Source organism: Rattus rattus, chromosome 4, assembly GCF_011064425.1.
Source record: "Rattus rattus isolate New Zealand chromosome 4, Rrattus_CSIRO_v1, whole genome shotgun sequence".
Classification (NCBI taxonomy): domain Eukaryota; kingdom Metazoa; phylum Chordata; class Mammalia; order Rodentia; family Muridae; genus Rattus; species Rattus rattus.
Genome location: NC_046157.1, coordinates 138,582,184 through 138,602,708, shown reverse-complemented (window position 1 = coordinate 138,602,708; position 20,525 = coordinate 138,582,184). Strand labels below are relative to the sequence as shown.

Below are 20,525 nucleotides of genomic sequence, written 5' to 3'. Positions count from 1 at the left end.
CCCACCTGCATCCAAGCACAGTCCTTTACACAATCATTTCCCTTTTCCACTCTCACTTCTAATCTGCAACTTAATTCCTTTGCCTTTAATCACTCCAGAGACTGAAGCAGGCGATCATAAGTGAGTGCTTTGTGAGACAGGGTATCATGATATAGCTCAGGCTGGCCCTGAACTCATGGTATGCCTGTTTCAGTCTCTTGAGTACTATTATGTGTTCAGTCCCATGTTTTAAATCACCTCTAGATTAGTGACAATACTAAGTACAATGTAAATGCTAATGCAAATAATCCTGTTTGGAGAATGGCAAGAGAAGCTCCCCAACAAGTATTTATGGTATATAATTGGTAGAAACAAAAAAGAGTTCAGTTGTGAAAGGGAGTCCATATATGGTATTAAGTGCTTTTTATCAAGATAAAAAGGGCAAAAAAGGAGTTTACTTTTAAGAGATAATCATTTTTTTAAGGTCATTAGACTAATGGCTCAGATTTCGTAATGTTCTTCAAACTCAGTTTTTTCCAAACCTGAATGTCTGCCAAATATTACATGTTCTCTATGAGATTATCCTCCAGCCCCCATACTTGGCACTCTCAAGTATCTGAGGAATGAATCTCTCTCTCAGGGTACCCCCGGCTCTTCCAGAAATAGTCCAAGAGCAGTAGAGCACTGGCAAACCTTGACTGCCCTTTTCTGACAGGCATGTTAGGTCCTAGTCCTCAGAAACACTTGTCCAGTGTCAGTGAGGACACAGTGAGGACTTGGTTTTCCTCAAATCAAAACCAACTCTTCTCTTTTGTGGGTCTTTCTCCCCTGCCAGAGATTAGTTCAATGTGAATGTCTGGTTGCTCTGTTCAGCTCAGCTCAGCAGCAGAGCGCACACATACCAGCCCACCTCCAGCCTACCACTTAGTGCACCCACCTGTTCCTGCTCTGGCTGCTATTCTGAAACAGCTCTTGCCAAGCTGCTCCTCCATGTCCTCTCTTACAGACCCAGACCTTCTCACTTCACTCTCCACCTGCCTGGCTGTGGAAGCCCAAACGCTGTTATCCTACTGCAGTCTTGCAAGCAGCACCTCACCTGTTCCTGTTCTCTTCATTGGCAATCTATCGAGTCTCAATCCTGGGCATTTCTCACTGCTTGCCTGTCTCACTGTGCAGCATCCTAATGTTCCACTATTCTGACCTCTAACTGTAGTCTATCTCTCCCAAAACAGGTAGGAAAGCCTCCTAAATTAAGATCACTTTTTCCCATGCTCGAGACTTACCAAAAGTTACTAACCAACCTGGAACCTCTTTCTCCCTGTGAGACTGACCCTGGCATCTCCTTCCCCCTAATTTCCCGTAGTCCTCACTCCTACTCACATGGCCATCCTACTTTCCTGAGCACATGGGATGCTCCTGTATCAGTCTTGCCCAGAGGATCTCCATCTCCCTAAGGCTGCAACCCTTTAATGCAGTTAGTTCCTCATGTTGTGGGGACCCCTATTTATAAAATTATTTTTGCTGCTACCTGATAACTCTAATTTTGCTACTGTTATGAATCATAATTTGCTGAAGAGGTTGCAACTCACAGGTTGAAAACCATTGGTCTCAGCACTGCTCCACTGCCTATATAATACTTAAGCTTCTTGCTTCCTCTTTTCAGTTAGGCTGTTGTTCAAATGCCACTTCTCTAAGGAGGTCTTCTGTGGCAGAACATTCCCCTAATGAATAAAGACTTCAGGGGACTAATCACTTGTTGAGGAGTAGGTGGGACTTCTGGGTTGGAGAAAGAGGGGAGGCAGGAAAAAGAGACTTGGCTTTTGGAGGGAGGAGACTGAGACAAAATATAGGTTAGTGGAGGACCCAGATCAGGTGACAGATCACTGGGATTCACTACTGGAGGATTTAACTTACAAATTAGGATCTCGTTGCTGCACCCAGCAACTATGTTACCTGCTGATTGTAAATTAAGTTTGTGTGTTGTTTTCTTTCATGCAGCGACTCAACTGGGTTCCAGAGAGATATGGTGGCAAAGCGTGGATTTGCGAGAAGTGCACCCCAACTAACCATGGGAATTTGGAAGCATGGGGCTGGAGTGGTGGCAACCCACCATGGGAACTTGGCGAGCCAGGTGGAGAGATTTCAGAGCTCTGGGTCAGAGAGTCTGTCAAGATGAGAATGGGCTGCCAGCAGTAGCGTGGTTTTTTTGTTTGTTTGTTTTGTTTGTTTGTTTGTTTTGTTTTGTTTTTAAATATTTCCTGCTACAGTCTTCTGCTCATTTATCTAAAACAAAAAACTCTCCAGTCACTCATGAGCCCTTTACCATGCTTAATTTTCATGGTAAAACGCAACTACTTGAAACAGACATCTGCAAAAACAACCGTGGTCTTTTTTATGCTCAGGACATATTTTAAAGGCAAGACTCTGTCCTATGTGCTCTGGTCTCTGTCCTGGTGCTACAACAGTGGTATAGAGCGGCTGGTTGTCCAGTGGCTTGTGGCCTCCTTCAGCTTTTACCATGGTGGGAGCGTCTTACCATGGTGGGAGCGTCTTACCATGGTGGGAGCGTCTTACCATGGTGGGAGCGTCTTACCATGGTGGGAGCGTCTTATCTTGCCTTTTCTTACTCGTTCCTGCGTTTCCTCCTGGTGCGCTCTGCCTCCTCCCCTATAGACTTTCCTCTCAAACACCGAAGGCAGATCTGTGAGGGTTGGCTGCCCTTTTCATTGCTAATGCTCTCTGCATTTCAGCAAATATTTTTAATTCTTTACTTCTGACTCAAATTCATTCTGCAGTCTTGGATATTCAAGGGCCAGGCAGGGCCACTCTGTTCTTCCTATCTCTCTTTCTAACCCCATTTCCTTCCTCCACAGCATTAGTGCCCACAGAAAGAATCTGATCATGAGCATAAAACATGTTTCTCCTTTAGAGTCTAACTGGATGGTAAAGAAATAGGTAGTCTTTCCTCAGGGCCAAGCATTTGACTTTTCACTATGCATTTGCTGCAGGGCAGTAAAATCCTAACCACTAGAACAACATGAATTATTCAAAATAAGTCTTTCTATAGGCCTTCTCAATGGGTAACGACATAAAGGTAAGCACATACCTGTAGCTTAGCGAGTTCACAAAGTCTTTCTAAGAACTACTGTACTATAATCCTGGGAACTTCATAGGCAGAAATAAGTAATCATCCAAGGAACAGAGAACTGGACAGTGGCCAAGCACACAATACAACAGAAGCTGGGAGCCTTCGACTGCAGTGAACTGCACTCCTGCCCCATCAACATGCCTGCATATGTGTATCGAGGTATGAGGGAAGAGCTCTCTCTTAGCAACTGTTTTGTGATAATAAAGGCAATGGTAACATTTTAAGCCATAATGACTGTAAAATTCAAGTGTGTGTCTTTGCGTTCCTCCAGAAGGTTATTAAAGATTTTATGATAATTTCAAGGACTGAAATATCTGGGTACAAGCTTTCTAACGAAGCTTGGCAGCAAAGGAATAGCTTACCAACGTCACTATTGCACATTCCGCTGTCAGCTGTGCAGCACTAAAGAGTGTACGAACAAATCTGTAAATAAATTTGTGTTCAGGGTCATGCTTAAAGTACTCCTCTGGAACTTTCTCTCTCTGAAAGAAAAAAAAATACAATATAAATATTGAGTGAAGGAAATCTTTTAAGTATTCTTAAGAATACTTGGGTCTGTCTCCACATTGTGCTTACCCGTTCCTTAAGACAATTTCAATTGGGTAGTATGGCTGCTTTTACAGCATTCATTGTGTATGTTTGTATACATATGTGTATGGGCATGCACAGTCACAGTGCACATGAGGTCAAAAAACAACTTTAGGAGTCGGTCTTGTCCCTCTACAGTACTGGGGGTCAAGCATAGATGCTCAGGCTTGGCAGCAAGTTCCTTTACCTGCTGAGCCATCTTGTTGGCCTGGGTAGTATGACTTATTTCAATTTTTTGTTTGTATGCTTGTTTTGAGGCAGGTTCCCTTTGTGGCCCTAGCTGGCTATGTAGATCAGGCTGTTCTGAAATTCACAGAGATCCACCTGCCTCTTCCTCCTGAGTGCTGAGGTTAAAAGTGTGTGTCACCAGGCCCAGTGACTTTCATTTTTTTTCAATATAAACAGTGTGGCAATTGGCAAGAATGACATTTTCAGGCAGTGATTAACTAAATATATAATGTCAGTTCCATAAAGTACCAGTGAGTACTACTACAGCCATCTTAGATGAAGTACTCTACAGTTTTTACAGAATAACAAAATCACCTAACATATTTGAGGATGTACCCATTGTTAAGCAATATATGGCTATACTATAATTATTCATACCCATTCATCCTTTATTAAAAAGACACACAAACACAAGCTCAGGAATTTTATATATGCCCTTCCATTTTCCTACCCAGTTTTGTTTTTTTTTTAAATGCTGAAATCATACTGATCCTAAAGTATTACAGGGGTGACACTTGTCTGCAACATACTTTTAAAAAAATTGTCTTAGTTAGGGTTTTACTGCTGTGAACAGAAACACCACAACTAAGGCAACTCTTATAAGGACATTTAATTGGTTTTGGCTTACAGTTTTAGAGGTTCAGTCCATTATCAAGGCAGGAGCATGGCAGTATGCAGGCAGGCATGGTGCTAGGAGGAGCTGAGAGTTCTGTATCTTCATCTGAAGGCTACTAGGGTAAGACTGACTGCCAGGCAGCTAGGGCGAGGGACTCGAGCCCACGCCCACAGTGACTCACCTATTCAAACAGGGCCACCTTCTAATAGTGCTACTCCATGAGTCAAGCATATACAAACCATCACAAAAACCCAAAACATTTTGTTTCCTATAACCATAGGCTCTTAACATTGTCCATATAACAGTCACAGCATGTGTGTCTCTTAAGTATCAAGAGTGGCCAGCATATGTCTGATAAAGTGACCTGTTAAATTTTTATAGATTCTTCGATTGATTGGTTGTTTTTCAAGTTAGGATCTTACTATGTTGCTCTTACTATGTAGACTGTCTTTCATATCACTATCCTACTTCAGCCTTCAAGGTACTAAAATTACATATATACCCAAAACCACACCTGGCTTATACCATTTTAACTGATTTAAAGTTTCCTAATTTCTTTTTTTCTACGTATTTGTTGGATTTGTTTACAAATACTTATACCGTTTGATGTTACTGAAGAGTATCTTTAGAAAAGCTGACTTCTATTATTTAAGACAATACATTTGCTTCTCTTAGCTCACTGTTACTCCATCACAGCTACGGTCCAACACTCCTAACTCAAGCTGGAGGGACTAGTTTTCTCATCAGCTATATAACAAGCAGACATGAAGTAAACACAGTTCTAGGAAAGAAAAACACTATTTTAAGAAAGGCAAACAGATACTTACTGTGAGAGGATGTGACCGCTCATCAAAAATGTCTAGGGATCTATTTGCATCTCTGTAAAATGCAACAATACAGGGATGTTTTAGTGTCTTAGTTAACAACTGCTGGATGTAGGGTGAGGCCCAGGGGAAGCCCAACCTTTAACAATGCAAGCAGTTTACAATTCCTCCTGGGTCCCAGTTTTAAAACCTCTTTTTATTCAGCATTGTGGCATCTTTGCTGGTCAGTGTGCCGGTAAAGACTGACACTCCTGGCAGGGCCAATAACCAGGTTAAACTTCCCCCCTCCTGTAAGCAGCAGTGGACATCAGGAACTCAGAATGGTGACAAAAGTGAAAACATTTGAATTTCACAGGCTTCTACCTGGCTTTAATTCTCTGCATTGTTTTAAGTTATACACTTGTGTTTTATAAATAGTATGAATTAAAACTTAACTGCCCCCCCTTTAAAACACTAGTGTGTGTGTGTGTGTGTGTATGTGTGTGTGTGTGTGTGTGTAGGAGTTCACCAAACAAATGAAGTTCACTTATTTAATCACTGCTTCTGTGAGGCTGTAGACTCAGGAGAGTCCCTGACAGGAGGCACATGGGCTCCAAAACTGTTCATTATATATACTGCCTGCTTCTTATAGCTGCACACTGTGACGACTAGGAGAGAGAGCCGACTGGAGAGAGCGAGCACGAATGAACAAATGGACTGATCCAGGCATGGCCCTCGCTCTGCCAGCACTCTCCCCTCACTGCACTACACTGCACTTTGCTCCCCAGCCTGCTGCTGTGTTTACATCTTTGATAACTAATGTCACTAAATCCTGGCCTTTCTTTTCTAATATTCTGAATGTGATTTACTTGTGAACTCAGCCATCCCCCTTTTTACAGTATATCATTTTATGTGTAACTACAAATACTATCAAAATTGAATGTAGTAGCCTTTCACTTTGAGGAACACAATTTGTCATGATAAAATTCAAGCTGACAAGCTCTGTAAAGCCAAGTTTGTGGCCCTATGCCTTCTGCTATGTCTTACAGCTTCTCCATGCCCACTCTTCCTGCTAGCATTATAAAGAAGGTGACTCGTTATTATTTTCCATATGACCAGGATGTATCATCCAAATCTGTACTGGTAAAAGATTCATTTATTATACAGGCACAGCTCAATGAGTACAGTGGAAAGGCTCACTGAGAAACACAGAATTGGATTAGGATGAGCTCTGGTGTAGTCCTAGAAGAGTATCCAAGTCTGAAAGTGGGGTACATGGGGAAACTCACAATCAATCAAAAGATAAAAAGAGCTGAAAGCTTTAAAAATAACTTTCCCTCAAATGCATACGAGTGAGGACTGGTTTCTTGCTTCGTTAAAACAAACTGGCAGTTGAAGACAAGGAAACATGAAACTCTTTTCTTCTACCAAGTCCTACATTAAAATTTATAAAAATGCAAATGACGTGCTTTCTCTCAATTTTACACAGAATAGTCATTTTTAAAAAAATTATGTTAACAAGATGGTTCTTTGCTGTACTTTTTGATTGTCTCAATGGGAACAGACAACTGTAACATTGCTAAACAACCTACAATGCATACAGAGGAGATATACAAGGAAATAGTTAAAAATTATTAGGATCAAGTTTGAAAACTCCTGTGCTAGTTACAATGTATATTTTTATATTTTAATACATATAAACTGGCAAGTTTAGAATCTTTAGTAACTAGAGATTGTTTAAAGGGTTCTAAGAACAAGGAACTCTAATAAGATTCATTTCAATATTATAATAAAAGCACTCGATAGCTTCTGTTGTCTATTGTTATATATATATTGTTGTATATATTTGGTATTAGCAAGGTAATTAGCTGGAATAGTAAGACAGATTTTAACATGCTCACCTGTTCTTTATGTGGTAATATATTGCTAAGGTCACACTGTGGAAGGAAAAAAAAATATTTGAAGCAATTTATTTTCTCATTTTCAAGTAGGGCTGACTTTCCGAGAAGCCCTGAAATCTTACAGTTAGAACGGCACCACTCTACTTACAGTGCTCTGACTTCTTACACAACCATGACTGTAGAAGGCATGTGACTGGGGTTGGGGATTTGGCTCAGTGGTAGAGCGCTTGCCTAGGAAGCGCAAGGTCCTGGGTTCGATTCCCAGCCCCTAAAAAAAAAAAAAAAAAAAAAAAAAAAAAAAAAGGCATGTGACTTTGTTGACTATGATCATGTGCAAATGCTTATATATCCCTCCTGTCATTTGCCTTTCTACCTATAGAGCCTTAGTTGTAGTATTTGTGCACAAGTCTGATTAGAACAGTAGGGATTTCTGGTTAGGCCTCAGATTGCAGATAATTTACAGCTGACTATCCATTTACCACCACAGACCATTAGCTCCCTAACGTAAGTAATGAAAGTTCTGTATACTGAATAAAAGCATTTAAAATCACTTCTGTGATTATTAGTAGAAAACTTAGTAAATATGAGTGAGTGCCCACAACTCTGCTGATAGGACTGGGTATCCTGAAATTAGGGCTTTCAATTCAGCACAAAGGTATAGTATTCTTGGAGGTTTCCTGAACTAGTTTAAGTAAAAGATTAATAAGTAGACATGACCCTTAGACACTGTGTTACTCTACTACGTTTGCCACAGATGATGTGAACTAGAGAACAATGTGTTCTATTTGCCATCTGCCCATGCCATCTAAAATATAAACTGAATATGTTTGAGGGAAGGCAAATCTGAATTTTAGAGGTTGTATATAAATTTAAAAATTTGAACTTTGTAACATTGTTGACATCAAAGATGGATACTTCTACAGTGCTTCAGTTTTACCCTCAGACTGATTTTTAAAATCACACACACAAAAAACTGGTTCTGAAAAGGACACTAAGACTTATACAACAGCTCACCCAACAATCACTTTAATAGAAAAGAGGGAACCAATGTTTAAAAGTGATGAGTCTAAGGTCCCACACCAAGTAGGCAGGCACAATTCTTTATTTTCATTAAGCAGTGGCTCCCAAATTTTGCCTCATAACAGAGTCACCCTGATTTAAGATTAGCCCAAGGCATTCTGACCAATTGGCATTAGGTTAAACAAGGCTAGGGTAACAAGATTACTTTGAGGTTCCTAGGGTGATTCCACTGTGCTGAAGAGGTTGGGAGGGGATGTGGGAAGATCAAAGGACTTGCTCAGACGTTTTCTGCCAAGGCATTAATGCCTCACAGCATCTCCTTTCTTAAGGTACTTGTACTCATCTACGAACTGAGGAGAAGACAAAACTCGGAAAAATGTTCTTTTTTCTTTTATTTATTTTATGTATGAGAACTCCATCTGCAGGTACCCCTGCATGCCAGAAGAGGGCATCAGATCCTAGATAGTTGTAAGCCACCAATGTGGGTGCTGGGAAATTGAACTCTGAAGAGCAGGCAATGCTCTTAACCACTGAGGCATCTCTGCAGCCCATCTCTCTCTTGTCTTAGACAAAGTCTCACGGAGCTGAGGCTGGCCTCTGACTTGCTATGTAGCCGAGCATGATTTGGAACTCTTGGATCTTGCCATCTCAGCCCCAACTTGTGAGATTGCAAATATGAGCCACCATGTTCACATGCAGGCATGTATACTAAAAAAGGCTGTCTGAGTCAAAACAGGTTTTTACTCTCGAGAATCATACATTATTGCCTATGATAAGCATTTTTCAAAATCTTTCCTAAAAGCAATTTGCTTTAATTTTCTTGATAAATGTTTATTTCATCAAGTAAATGTACTGACTTTTAAAATAAAGAAAACAAGCTGTACTTTCAAAAATGGATTCCTAAAAGTTAGACTAATTGTAGTTGGGGGAAGGACATGAAACCTCTTGGTGTGACCATGATTACTCTTTAAAAATAAACAAATTGCATATAGAAACATCAGAATCATTTGAATTCAAAATCATCTGAAGACTCTAATGAAACTTCAATTATCCTTTTAGTTTCCCAGATTGAGGCTTTTCTGGAAACCCACACCCGGTGATTATTGAACAGATGATTAATTAACTCAAGACCTGCAGAGGTGAGGCTCAGTTTTTGCTGAAACACAATTTAATCTCAACTGCTGTTGTAAGTGTGAAAGGAAAGATACATTACAATGAATAAGAACTTGTAGATTTTAAATGAAATTACTGATAATTGGCCAAAATTTTTTTAAAGCTAGCATATCAGAAACAAAATTAGAATTATATGCTGATTATGCTTTTTAGACTGAGGAGTAAAATTAGGGATTAAAAGCATTAACACTCTAAAACCAAACAGTTCCCAAACTATGTTAATAAAAAAATCAAGTTACAAACCAAGGAAATATATTCCCTGGCCAACTCGAGTGCAGGGGAAGCTCTGCACCTTCTGCCACTGTCATAGAATGAACTCATCTGAATGTTGCTCAAGGTCCTCTCCCACTGTAACCTATGGATGAGGCTGCTTGTGTACGATGATACTGGTAGAGGACAAACTATTCAAAGGTAGTTTCCAAAGCAGTAAGCATTGTCTTAGGCTGTAACTAATCAATCTGGGCACATCTCTCACGTTCAACAATGCTTTCACAATATAAATGCACCTGACAGAGGCACGCTTTTCCTGAGATTTCTTGTTTGCTAACTGGCTTGCCTTTCTGTCATGCAGTCTAAGATAAAATGGAAACTGAAATTTTACACTTAGCCCCTTAAAAATCAATATCTAATTGACCCCAATTTCTTAAACTGTGTCTTAACAGGACAATCAAAGGACTGAAATGACCAGGCGTGGCTCAGGGGCTTTCAGCAGAGGGGCCTGTCGCTCAGCGCTGGCAGCCTAGTGGTACTCACCATTTTATTGTGGTTCTAAGGTTAGGCTGGCTGACTGTGCTGTCATCTAGAAATATTGTTGAGCATGAGCTATACTTTTTAGTAAGCTGCCCTGGAGATACCTGAAGGGGAAGGGAGATAGAAGAGAATGTCACAGTAAGTTAAACCTAGAAAATGTGTTCTTTCTTTTTCCTTGGTTAAAATGTCAAATGATAAAGCATTAAGGTATTTTTACAGTACATGAGTGAGTGCAATAGCATGTGTGGTTCTGCAGGGAACCCACTGGAGATTTTGAATGTCCACAGATCATATTTGAGGAACGTGTTATAAAAGGTTGCCCTCGGTATGGTATCTACAAATCAGACCTGGCAAGTTTCTTCCATCAACTTCCTTTAGAAACATTATAAACTTTTAAGTTAAGGCTCCAGTATTTTCTCGTAAATGGCAGCTTTCTACTTCAACACAGTCACTACAATAAAATAGTCTTGACTACTGGCCTAAGAGAATCTTACTCTAAGAAATACATGGTGAATAATACATATCTTAGTGTCTGAAAGTGTTCCAATGCTAGAGTTGGTGTGCCTGGTTGCTCAATCGCCTATACCAGAGGCCACAAGTTTCTCTAGGCTATTCCCTGAAGCATTAACATTCCCTCACACCTAAAAACAGAAGACAAAAGCAACTTGAGGAACTTAACCTTTATTACCTGTGTAAGTGTGCTGCCATTCTGTTTCATAAATGAAAAAAATCAAGTGTTACTGTTTGTTTCTAAAGTTATTTGTTATGACACCTTCTTGTTGTGCTCTGCATGGAAGCCTCTTCCTCCCTTTGTCCCCTGACTCCATCCACCTTCCAGCACATCTCTGCCAACAACCACACCACAAAAGGTTTCTCTTTGGGTTCTCCTAAACTGCGTCTCCAGAAGAATAATTCTCAATGGTCCTAACTCCAAACGCTAAGCACAATCTTACCAGTTTCATGGAGTTCAAGTATTTGAAGAATTATGTATTACAGTTAAAATGTTATAAAAAATAAATATTACAGTATAATTTAACTCTAATTAAATTACAGAGCATGTAAAAACTGCCAGAAGCCACAGTCAGAAACACTCACATGGTAGGTAGAACAGTTAAAATAAGACTGGAGATGTAGCTCATTGGTAGAGGATTTGCTTGACTAGTATGCTTGAAGCCCTCAATTCAACTCTAGTACTGAAAAATTAATTGTAATTTGGGAGATAAGTCTTACTACAGACAAACTGGTGAAGAACTGCCTGCAGTGGCACTGGAAAGAAGACAATTTACTTTTTGAGCTGTCTCAACTATCTTTAAAACACTTTAGAAGTATCCATTCATTGGCAAAGAACGCAAGAATACAGCAATTACCAGACACTGAAACAGCCTAAGGTATGTTGAGACCCATTAGGTCCATGGTCAAACAGCATCACTGAATAAAGATTAACAGCAGCAGCAGCAGCATTTAGAACCACATACCAATAACTTAGCATTCTTACAGAGCCCACTATTCAGATGTGCCTTCCTTTCCTCTCTGTCACCACTGTGCCCATCAGCCCTTTCTCAGAAGACACAGTTCAAAGGGCGGAGCATGTAAAAAGTGCCAGAAGCCCACAGTCAGAAACTCTCACATGGCAGGCAGAGCAGCCTTCTGTCTGTTTCACTATAAAGCCACTTGTTCTTTATCGAAATGCCCCAGATGGTGCTATCTGAAATATTAAATATCTTTTCAAGATGGAAGTGTTTGAGTTATATCTAAAGCTGTGATCTTTAAACTGTTCAGTTAATATGTATATTTTACATTACCTATGTGTTAAAGTACATACTTTTATTAACCCAAAAGATAAATACAACATGAAAATGAAACTGATTCATTGAAATGCTTTTATTCCAGTGGAAGAAGCTACCATTTAGAGTCACTATTATAGACTGGGGATCTCAAATCAAATCCTCAGGACCAAAAGTATTGTAGTGTGTTGGCTAGTGTTTTGTGAACTTGACACAAACAACAGTCATTTGGAAGAAATCTCAATTGAAAAAAACAAAGCCCCCCTCAGATTGCCCTACGGGCAAACCTATGGTTCATTTTCTTGAATAATGCTTGATTGAGAATCATGATTGAGGGAGGGTCTGGTTCACTGTGGGTGGTGCTACCTCTGGGCTGCTGGATTTAGGGGTGCTATAAGAAAGCAGGAACATTCTGAACAAGCCAGTTAGCAGCACTTCTCCAGGGCCTCCTGCAATAGTTCCTGACTGACGACATGTCAAATATGTGAAAATGTAAGTCAAATAAATCCTTTCCTCCCCAAGTTGCTTTTAGTCACAGTACTTCATCACAGCAATAGAAACCCTTAACAAAGATAGTGGGTTTTGGGATTTCCTGGAGATGGGACCCAAGTGCAGTTTTTGTTTTTATTGTTTGCCTGTTACCTCACCACATGAGGTCAGATGTGGAATTTTCTACTTGTGGTATTAGGTTGGCACTCAAAAAGTTTCAGATTTCATATTTTGGAACATTATGGATTCTAAATTAAGGAAGTACAACTTGTATTAAGGGGTAACAGCATATACCTGGTAAAAGTCAATTTTGACAAAACAAAACAAACACTAAAAATGAAGTAGAAACAAACTACAGATTAGCTGGTAGGTAGGCCTTCTAGTGATGCTTCCTCCCATTTTCTTCACTATACACAGTTTCTAATTATGAATGTATAGTGGCTTTTCTTCAAAAATATTAAAACATTTAAGTAGATTGTCTTCTAGACCCCTAGCTGCTGTTCACTTAGCAAATCAGCAGCTTATTGGCTAGAAACACCAAACACTGCCCCTGTCAGTTCAGAGCATAAATTCCTCATATGAGAGACGGATTCCTGTATCTAACCCAGAAAAGCAGCCACTTCTGCTACTCAGCCCTGCTGCCCTCTTCAGGACACACTCCTGGTTTCAAAGAAAAAACCTTATACAAAATCTTGCCACTAACCTGTACACAGCAGGGGACAGAGCTAACATCCAACTAGTCAAATCTTTCAGTCTGGAAAGCAGACAATGGCAGAAGACAATCTCTGAGCCAAGCCTGTAAGAAGCTGCTAAAGCGAGCTTTCTCTTGATGTTGCTTGAAAACTGAAGAGCTGCCAGCTGAGGTTAGCACCTGACCATTGCTGGCCTAGAAACTCCATAAACTACACCATAAACCTAAGTCTACAAAGGGTAAAAACAAAATGAAACAAGACCAGCAAAACCCTATCTAATAGGTGGTTACTAAAACAGAACAAAGAGTGAATGCACCTTTATCTGTATTCAGTCAGCACAGGCATGCATGTACCAGGTGCAGGCTTGATGCCTGCTGAGGTCAGAAGAGGGCCTCAGGTCCTCTGGAATTGAAGTTGTGGATGGTTGTGAGTCAATATGTGGGTGCTGGAAACCAAACTTGCAGGAAGCACTCTTAACCACCGAGTCATTTTTCCAGCCTCTAAATATTCATTTAAACATCATGGACCGACCACAAACCTATTTCTTTAAGAAATTTCATTTGAATTAAAAGAATAAAAGTTTCTATCAAGAGCAGGAAACAGGATTGACAGGATTTTTAATGCTTTTAAAAGATGAAAACTAAATTGGGCATGGTGGTGTTTGCCTACGATTCCAACACTCCAGAGATGGGGACAGAAGGATCAGGAGTAAAGGCTAGCCCATTAGAGCCTGTCTCAAAACAGCAATAACAGGTGGTATGGTAACATGATGTTGGAACCTACAGATATCTAATGGGACAGAATTATGAGCAGACTAGAATTTAGAGACACAACTCTTGGGCAGTGAGATAAAACATTCAGCAGAGCCAAAGCCAGCTAGGTCAGAGCCCTCAGTCTACCTGGCCCTGTCTCACACACTTATTCTAGCTGCTTTAGCTGAAAGTTTAAAGAGACCAATCTCAGAGATGCAAGGGCAGAAGTATGCACTGAAAATCACAACTGGCTCGCTTCGGCAATTGCTAGAAAGCAAATCTGCACTGAGCAAACAAAGTTCACAGGTAGAAAACTGAGAGGGTTTTCTCTGAAGAAACCAAACTGTCCTACAGATTGGGACCCCAGGAAAAGACACTGAAGTCCCCAAGTTGGCTTGGCCCCCAAATCCTTACAGTATGACTCTTCAGTTAAAAATGTATGGTACTTCCAGCCACAGGAAGCCAAGGGCAGCTCTACAGTTGAGGGACTCCAGCAAGACAATCAGATTAAGGCAATAGGAAAAGGGAATTAATGAGAATGCTGACATTTCAGAAGTAAATGACGACCTAGGAAAAACTCAAGAAGGGTTAAAACACAAAGCAAAGGAATCATCAAGAAGAAAAAGACAAACTAGAAAGAAGAGATAGAAGAGTAGTACTGAAATCCTAGTCTAGAGGCTCAACATCTGAATAACAAGAATACAAGAAAAAAAGAAAGTATCAAAGAAAAAAGAAAAAAACTTGGAAGAAATTGTTTGCAGACCTACTGGCTCTGAATAAAATTTAAAAGTCCATGACAGACTATATCATAAACTTTCAGAATACTAGAGAGTAAGTACTTAACCTCCAGAGAAGTAGAATGTCTATGTTCATACAACAGCAACAGATGTTTAACAGCAGCATTATGGTTTGGGGATATGACCCAGGGGAACTTGCCTAGGGTGTGCTAAGTGCTGGTTTCAATCCCCAGGACCACAAGAAATACATAAAACAAATTAACAGAAACACTATATCCTATGTACTTGAGATTGTAACAGAAAAGTATCCTAAAGACTGTGAAAAGTAGTTTCAACCTAGAACTCTATCTATAGAAGGAATTGTCCAGGCCAGATCACTACAAATATTTACACGTCCCCTCCCAAGAATAGGTGTTCTAGTACAATATAAGAAGACAAAGGGGAACAGAGCATCTAGGACATTGAGGGGCCAATACAAGAGAGAAGTCTTGAGATACCAGTAACTTCAAGGACATACTCCAGGAAAAAAATAAATTGAGAAGACCTAAGCTAAACCCAGCCAAAGCCAGAATGGGATGGCACAGGCTGTGAAGGGCGCCTGCAGAAGAACCAGAACAGATGCACTTAGTAGATGGAAACATTCCTGACAGACATGTGACATATGTGACAACATTTTGGGGTAGAAAAGATGGCTGATTAGAAAGCTAATCCTACACACTGAAAACAAGAATGTGCACACAGGGAGACCAGCCAGGGCTGCAGACTGCATTTGGCTGTGTGAGCTCATAGGGCATGAAGAATTCAGATTCAAACCCACTGAAGACAAAGAACTAAGGGTGTGTCACATGACTCAGCAACTACGTGAGTAGTCATAATGGAATACTGACAGGACTAAAAAATAATGTATATGTTGAGGATATAGAAGAGGGAAAACAATTTTTACCTGTTATGATGGGAAATCAGCATAGTACCCAAATTAATGGCTTGTTACTTCAGTTAAAAGATTAGACTAAGGAGCTGGAGAAATAGCTTAGCACTTCAGAGCTTTTGCAGAGAACCCAGGCTCAGTTCCCAACACCTACATCAGGCAACTCACAGCTACTTTAACTCCAGTTCCTGGGCATCTGATTCCCTCTCCTGGCCTCTGCAGGACCTGTACACATAAAACTCTTGCGGGCATACACATAAATAAATCTTCAAAAAACAGAGAAAAATGGATAAAACTTCATGCATGTCTGTATTTACATTCAAGTTATCTAACTATGAGTAAATAAAATGTCAGAATCCTGTTTTAAAAATGATATTAAGTCAGACTTTCCTAAGTAAATATGAGAAAAGAATTTTAGAAAGTATACATAAACAGTCTATGCTAATAGTATTACATTCCCAATACATTTTCTAGAAGTCACTACAGACATAGTTTTAATCAAACTACTGATTCCTTAGCTTTTCAACTATTTACTTACATGGTTTAAATGGTTGCTCTTCCTCTTCTCGCGCACTAAGAATAAAAAAAAAATTAATCGATCAATTCTGATACAAATACCTCAGAACAATAAAAGTAGTTGCTACTATTTCTGATTATCAACAAGCAAAAATTAAATTCAGTTCTACTTTAAAAGTAGTTTCCAACAAAATAAATTTGTCAAAATCAACTCCATAAAGTAAATCTAAAAACTGGATTTTATTTTTTTAGCTAACAGAGAATAGACACAAATGAGAATTTCCATATACAAAAGAAAGTGTCAAAATAATTTAGGGCAGTGAGAAATTCACCTAATAATAATAGGTGTATTACACAACACACCTAAACACCAGGTCTACCTTGATGAGCCCTGGAGTGAGTGCTAACCTAAGTGCACATGACAGCACTGCACACAAAGTTCAGACAGACACTTGGCCACACCAGATCCCCTGTGAACACCAGGCCGCACGCTCAACACATTCCTTCCCACTGATGAGAGGGGCACAGACAGCTTTTCTTTTATTGCTTTCTCACCCTTTATGCATGAAAAGCCCATGGAGATACAGCAGTAGTAATGAGAATGGATACAGTCCAAGACTCACAAAATACACACAAGTATGAAAATACAGGCTAGAAGTACCACGTCCCCTTAAAGCTGGGCTGCAGTACCGCACTATTCCAGTATTACTGCAGAATCCTCAATTACAGTCACAGTCATAATTAACAGAAAAAGTTATTTACCTTTTAAAAATGGAGGGGGCTAACCAAACATCACAGAAAATAGTACAAACAAACAAAAGAATTCCAGTTCAGACCCTCAATGTAAAATAAGCACAAATCTACACACTAACAAGCCTTTTAGGAATTATTAGGACATGTTTGCTCTGAGGTTTGTGGCAATGGGATGAAGAAGTTTTAAATAACCTGAAAGTTTTGGGTTACACAAATCTGGGTGTGACACAGGCTTACCTGGAGGGGGTACTATGTGAAATAAGGTCAAATTGACACATATAAAACACTTGTTTTGGTATTTCACTTAACCCTAAATCTTACCATTCGTCTTTGCAATACACTGGATTAAGGAAGGGAAGAGACAGCTGTGAACCCACACCACATCTACATCGACAGCAGTGGGAGTGTGTCTACAAAATCTAGATGCTCCCCTAAGAGTGGCAGTAGAGCAAAGCATCTCACGCCACATCAGAAGTAAATGTATGCAAAGCTTAAGTCAGTAGACAAGTCCTACGACACTCTAACATATTGAATATCAGCACTATGCAGTCTTTTCCTCAGTGGAGAAACAGTCTTACCATCCGTTTGAGATTTGCTGAGGAAAATTGTGCTTGCCCTCGGGTGGTCGGAAGGGTTTGATTCCAAAGCTAGATCTACAGAAGGAAAGGAAAAGATGTGATTATTATTTCAGAAGAAAAGTAGATGTTTTTGAAAATTATGACTAATACTTCTTATAGGGAAATGGTTTTTAAATATGAACTTTAGGAAAATAAAGGCAACAATATACAAATTTTACTGGAGAACTTGAGAATGTGGCCACTCATGTAGAAGTTAGCAGGTATGGTTTAGACTCCTAAGTTCATACCTAAGTGTCTTATGACACTGTAGTAGAGTTATGTTCCCTTCCCCCTCCTCATCTCTGTGCTGCTATTACTAAACTGTTTCCAGACTGTCAGATACTGCTCAGTATAGCACATATGCTACAACACAGACAACTGGTCTTGATGTTCTTTAACCACTTGGCTGGTTCTAACTTCATTAGACAAAAGAATCTGTTTGGTTAACTGTTTGTATGGGAGTAATTCACCATGCAGAATCAGGGCTGCATAAAGATTCAATAGCCTAATCCACATACCTTCCATGAATATGACTTAACTTTTGCCCTCAATTTCCAAGGGCACACTCACTCACTTCTTGCTCCAGTCTACCTTGGGAACAAGATGGGACTTGTTCTATTTAACCAAGACAGGGTCTTAATTAATCATAATGTACACTGTGCATCATGTAGGATAAAAGAAGTTGTAATGAGAAAGGTCAAAACCTATGACACTCCTTAGCAATGCTCACCTCAAACCATTTAACCCACCTCATCAGAAACTGGAACAAGATCCAGGTGGAAAAATGGTGAGGTAACACTGCCAAACCCTGCTAGCTAGCATTCTACTCTTTGAACAGGGAGTTTAGTAGTAATCACAGGGTACCCACTACACCCGTGGCTTTTATAGAACATATACTTGACATATTAAAAACTACTCTACTGGGCTGGATGACTCAGCAGTTAGAGATACTGTTCTTCGAAGACCTAAGCTTGGTCCCAGTACCCACCCATCCACATGAGGTGGATCACAACTACCTACCACTGCAGCTCCAAAGGCCACACTCCCTTCTGTCGTCCTTAGGCACCTGCACTTGTTCATACACACACACAATAAACACCATCTCCACCAGCACTTCTGTCTAACTCAGCACTCACCATACGTGTACTTAGAATGCCTTCTCTTCCTCCAATAGCAAACAGACTGTCACATGAACATAGTCAGGATTTCCCAGTGTAACAGGAATCTAAATTATCTATTTTAGTTTTAAATTATCTATTTAGCGATAGTATCTTACTATATAGTTCAGGCTAGCCTTGAACCCTTGGATCCTTCTACCTCAGCCTCAAGAGGGCTAAGAGTTATAGGGGTACAATCAATTGATTCTTCTGAAGATACCCCTCCCACACACAAAGTTATTTTTAAGATTTTTCTGACATCTTTAAGAGTGAGATAAAGTTAGCTATGTGGGAAAACAAAGCCATGTGTGCATGAAGTGACAGGCAGAGATCTAATCTGTTTCTAACCTAAAGCTCTTTTCTAAAGATACAGAAACTACTTCCTTCTAAAGCAAACATATTACCATTTCAGTTAAAATGTAATTTGCAGATCACACTATTAAAAACAGTTTATAGAAAGAGCCCTATTACGGAGCAGTCCCCATGTCACAATAAAATTAATTAAAGATTTCGGGAGATGAGGCTGAAGCTGTATATCCTTATGTATCATACAGTATTTTCCAGCACTAGAAAAAAACAAGGAATTTCACAAGTACAAGATTATTAAAAATAAAGAGAACTAAAGTTTAAAAAACACATGTTAAATCAAGGAGCTGGAGAGCTGGCTCAATAGTTGAGAGCATTTGCTCTGACTTGGGTTTGGTCCCTAGCATTCATGTTGGGTGGCTCATGATGACCTGTTAACAACTCTGGGGGATCCGACACTTTTCTGGCCTTCTGGTGTTCATACATGTACATGTGCATGTGCATACACACAGACATACATTCAAGTACACATTCATTCATATAAAATATATCTTAGGGAGAAGAAAAGCCAAATCAAGATGTAATGTTATGGTTCTAGAGGTGAAGTCCAAGAAGGCTATGATAAAGGCAATCACAACATGCCACAGAGAGGGGGTTTGAAGTGGATACACCTCCCAAAGTTGGCCAATCAATCACTTCTCAAAAGCACGGAGGAGAGAAGCGAATGTGCTGGAGGACGTTCGCTAGTTAGAAGATGCAGTGGCTCACTGGAGAAAAGCCTTCTAGCAAAGGCAGACAGGGAAGGAGAATCAAATGCATTCTGAGGTCACTTAATTCCCAGGTCAACCTATATCTAGTTCACCTCTCTTTGAACTCTTGCACTGGTTCTGAGATTCAGGTGTATAATTGTAAACAGTTACTCAGTAGTGTAGATCACATTTAAAATGGAATGGGTAAAACTTCCTAACAACAGAAATTAGAGAAAGCTAAAATTATGCTTCACTTTAAAAATACTTCACAATCATTAACTTTCAGTTATGATTCTTAAGCATTTCTTAAAAACCAGCTCTTAGGTTGGGAGTGTAGTTCAGTCATTAGTACCTGGTCCTAGCACATTCAAGGGCCTGAACCACAAGTAAACCAACACTCTTATCTGTTCAAAACAACAAAACCTCTTTTCAGCCCACAACTTGTGTTACAATAAAGAAAAATTGTCCTCAAACTCAATGTTTTTTTTTGTTGAATAATTATATAATGATACAGCAAGTATTATTCCCACTTTCGCTTAGCCAATCTAATATTGAGGATTTAGACATAAAATTCTGTCCTTTTGAGTACACAGTACTTTTTTTGTACATAATGTTTTAAAATAATGCTTTTTAATCTCCTTAAGAAGGTTCTTCAAGGGGTTGGGGATTTAGCTCAGTGGTAGAGCACTTGCCTAGCAAGTGCAAGGCCCTGTGTTCGGTCCCCAGCTCCGGAAAAAAAAAAAAAAAAAAGGTTCTTCAAATATGGATTCACAAATGGGTAATTTCCATGGCTCAGTATGCACTATGCAGCTTTTTAAAGAAGGCACACTGAGGAACAG

The 20,525-nt window shown here is 39.7% G+C and overlaps 1 protein-coding gene across 1 annotated transcript in view; it reads right to left on the bottom strand.

Moving 5' to 3' along the window:
* The window catches only part of Ccnyl1 (cyclin Y like 1), a 35,629-nt gene that overhangs the window by 7,744 nt on the left and 7,360 nt on the right, over positions 1-20,525 (bottom strand). Inside the window, exons 2-7 of the mRNA XM_032901231.1 lie at positions 17,436-17,510; positions 16,127-16,161; positions 10,210-10,310; positions 7,264-7,299; positions 5,387-5,438; positions 3,490-3,609 (exon numbers count right to left, since the gene is read on the bottom strand). Of these exons, the coding sequence (XP_032757122.1) occupies positions 3,490-3,609; positions 5,387-5,438; positions 7,264-7,299; positions 10,210-10,310; positions 16,127-16,161; positions 17,436-17,510 (419 nt within the window). The remainder of the gene's footprint in view (positions 1-3,489; positions 3,610-5,386; positions 5,439-7,263; positions 7,300-10,209; positions 10,311-16,126; positions 16,162-17,435; positions 17,511-20,525) is intronic.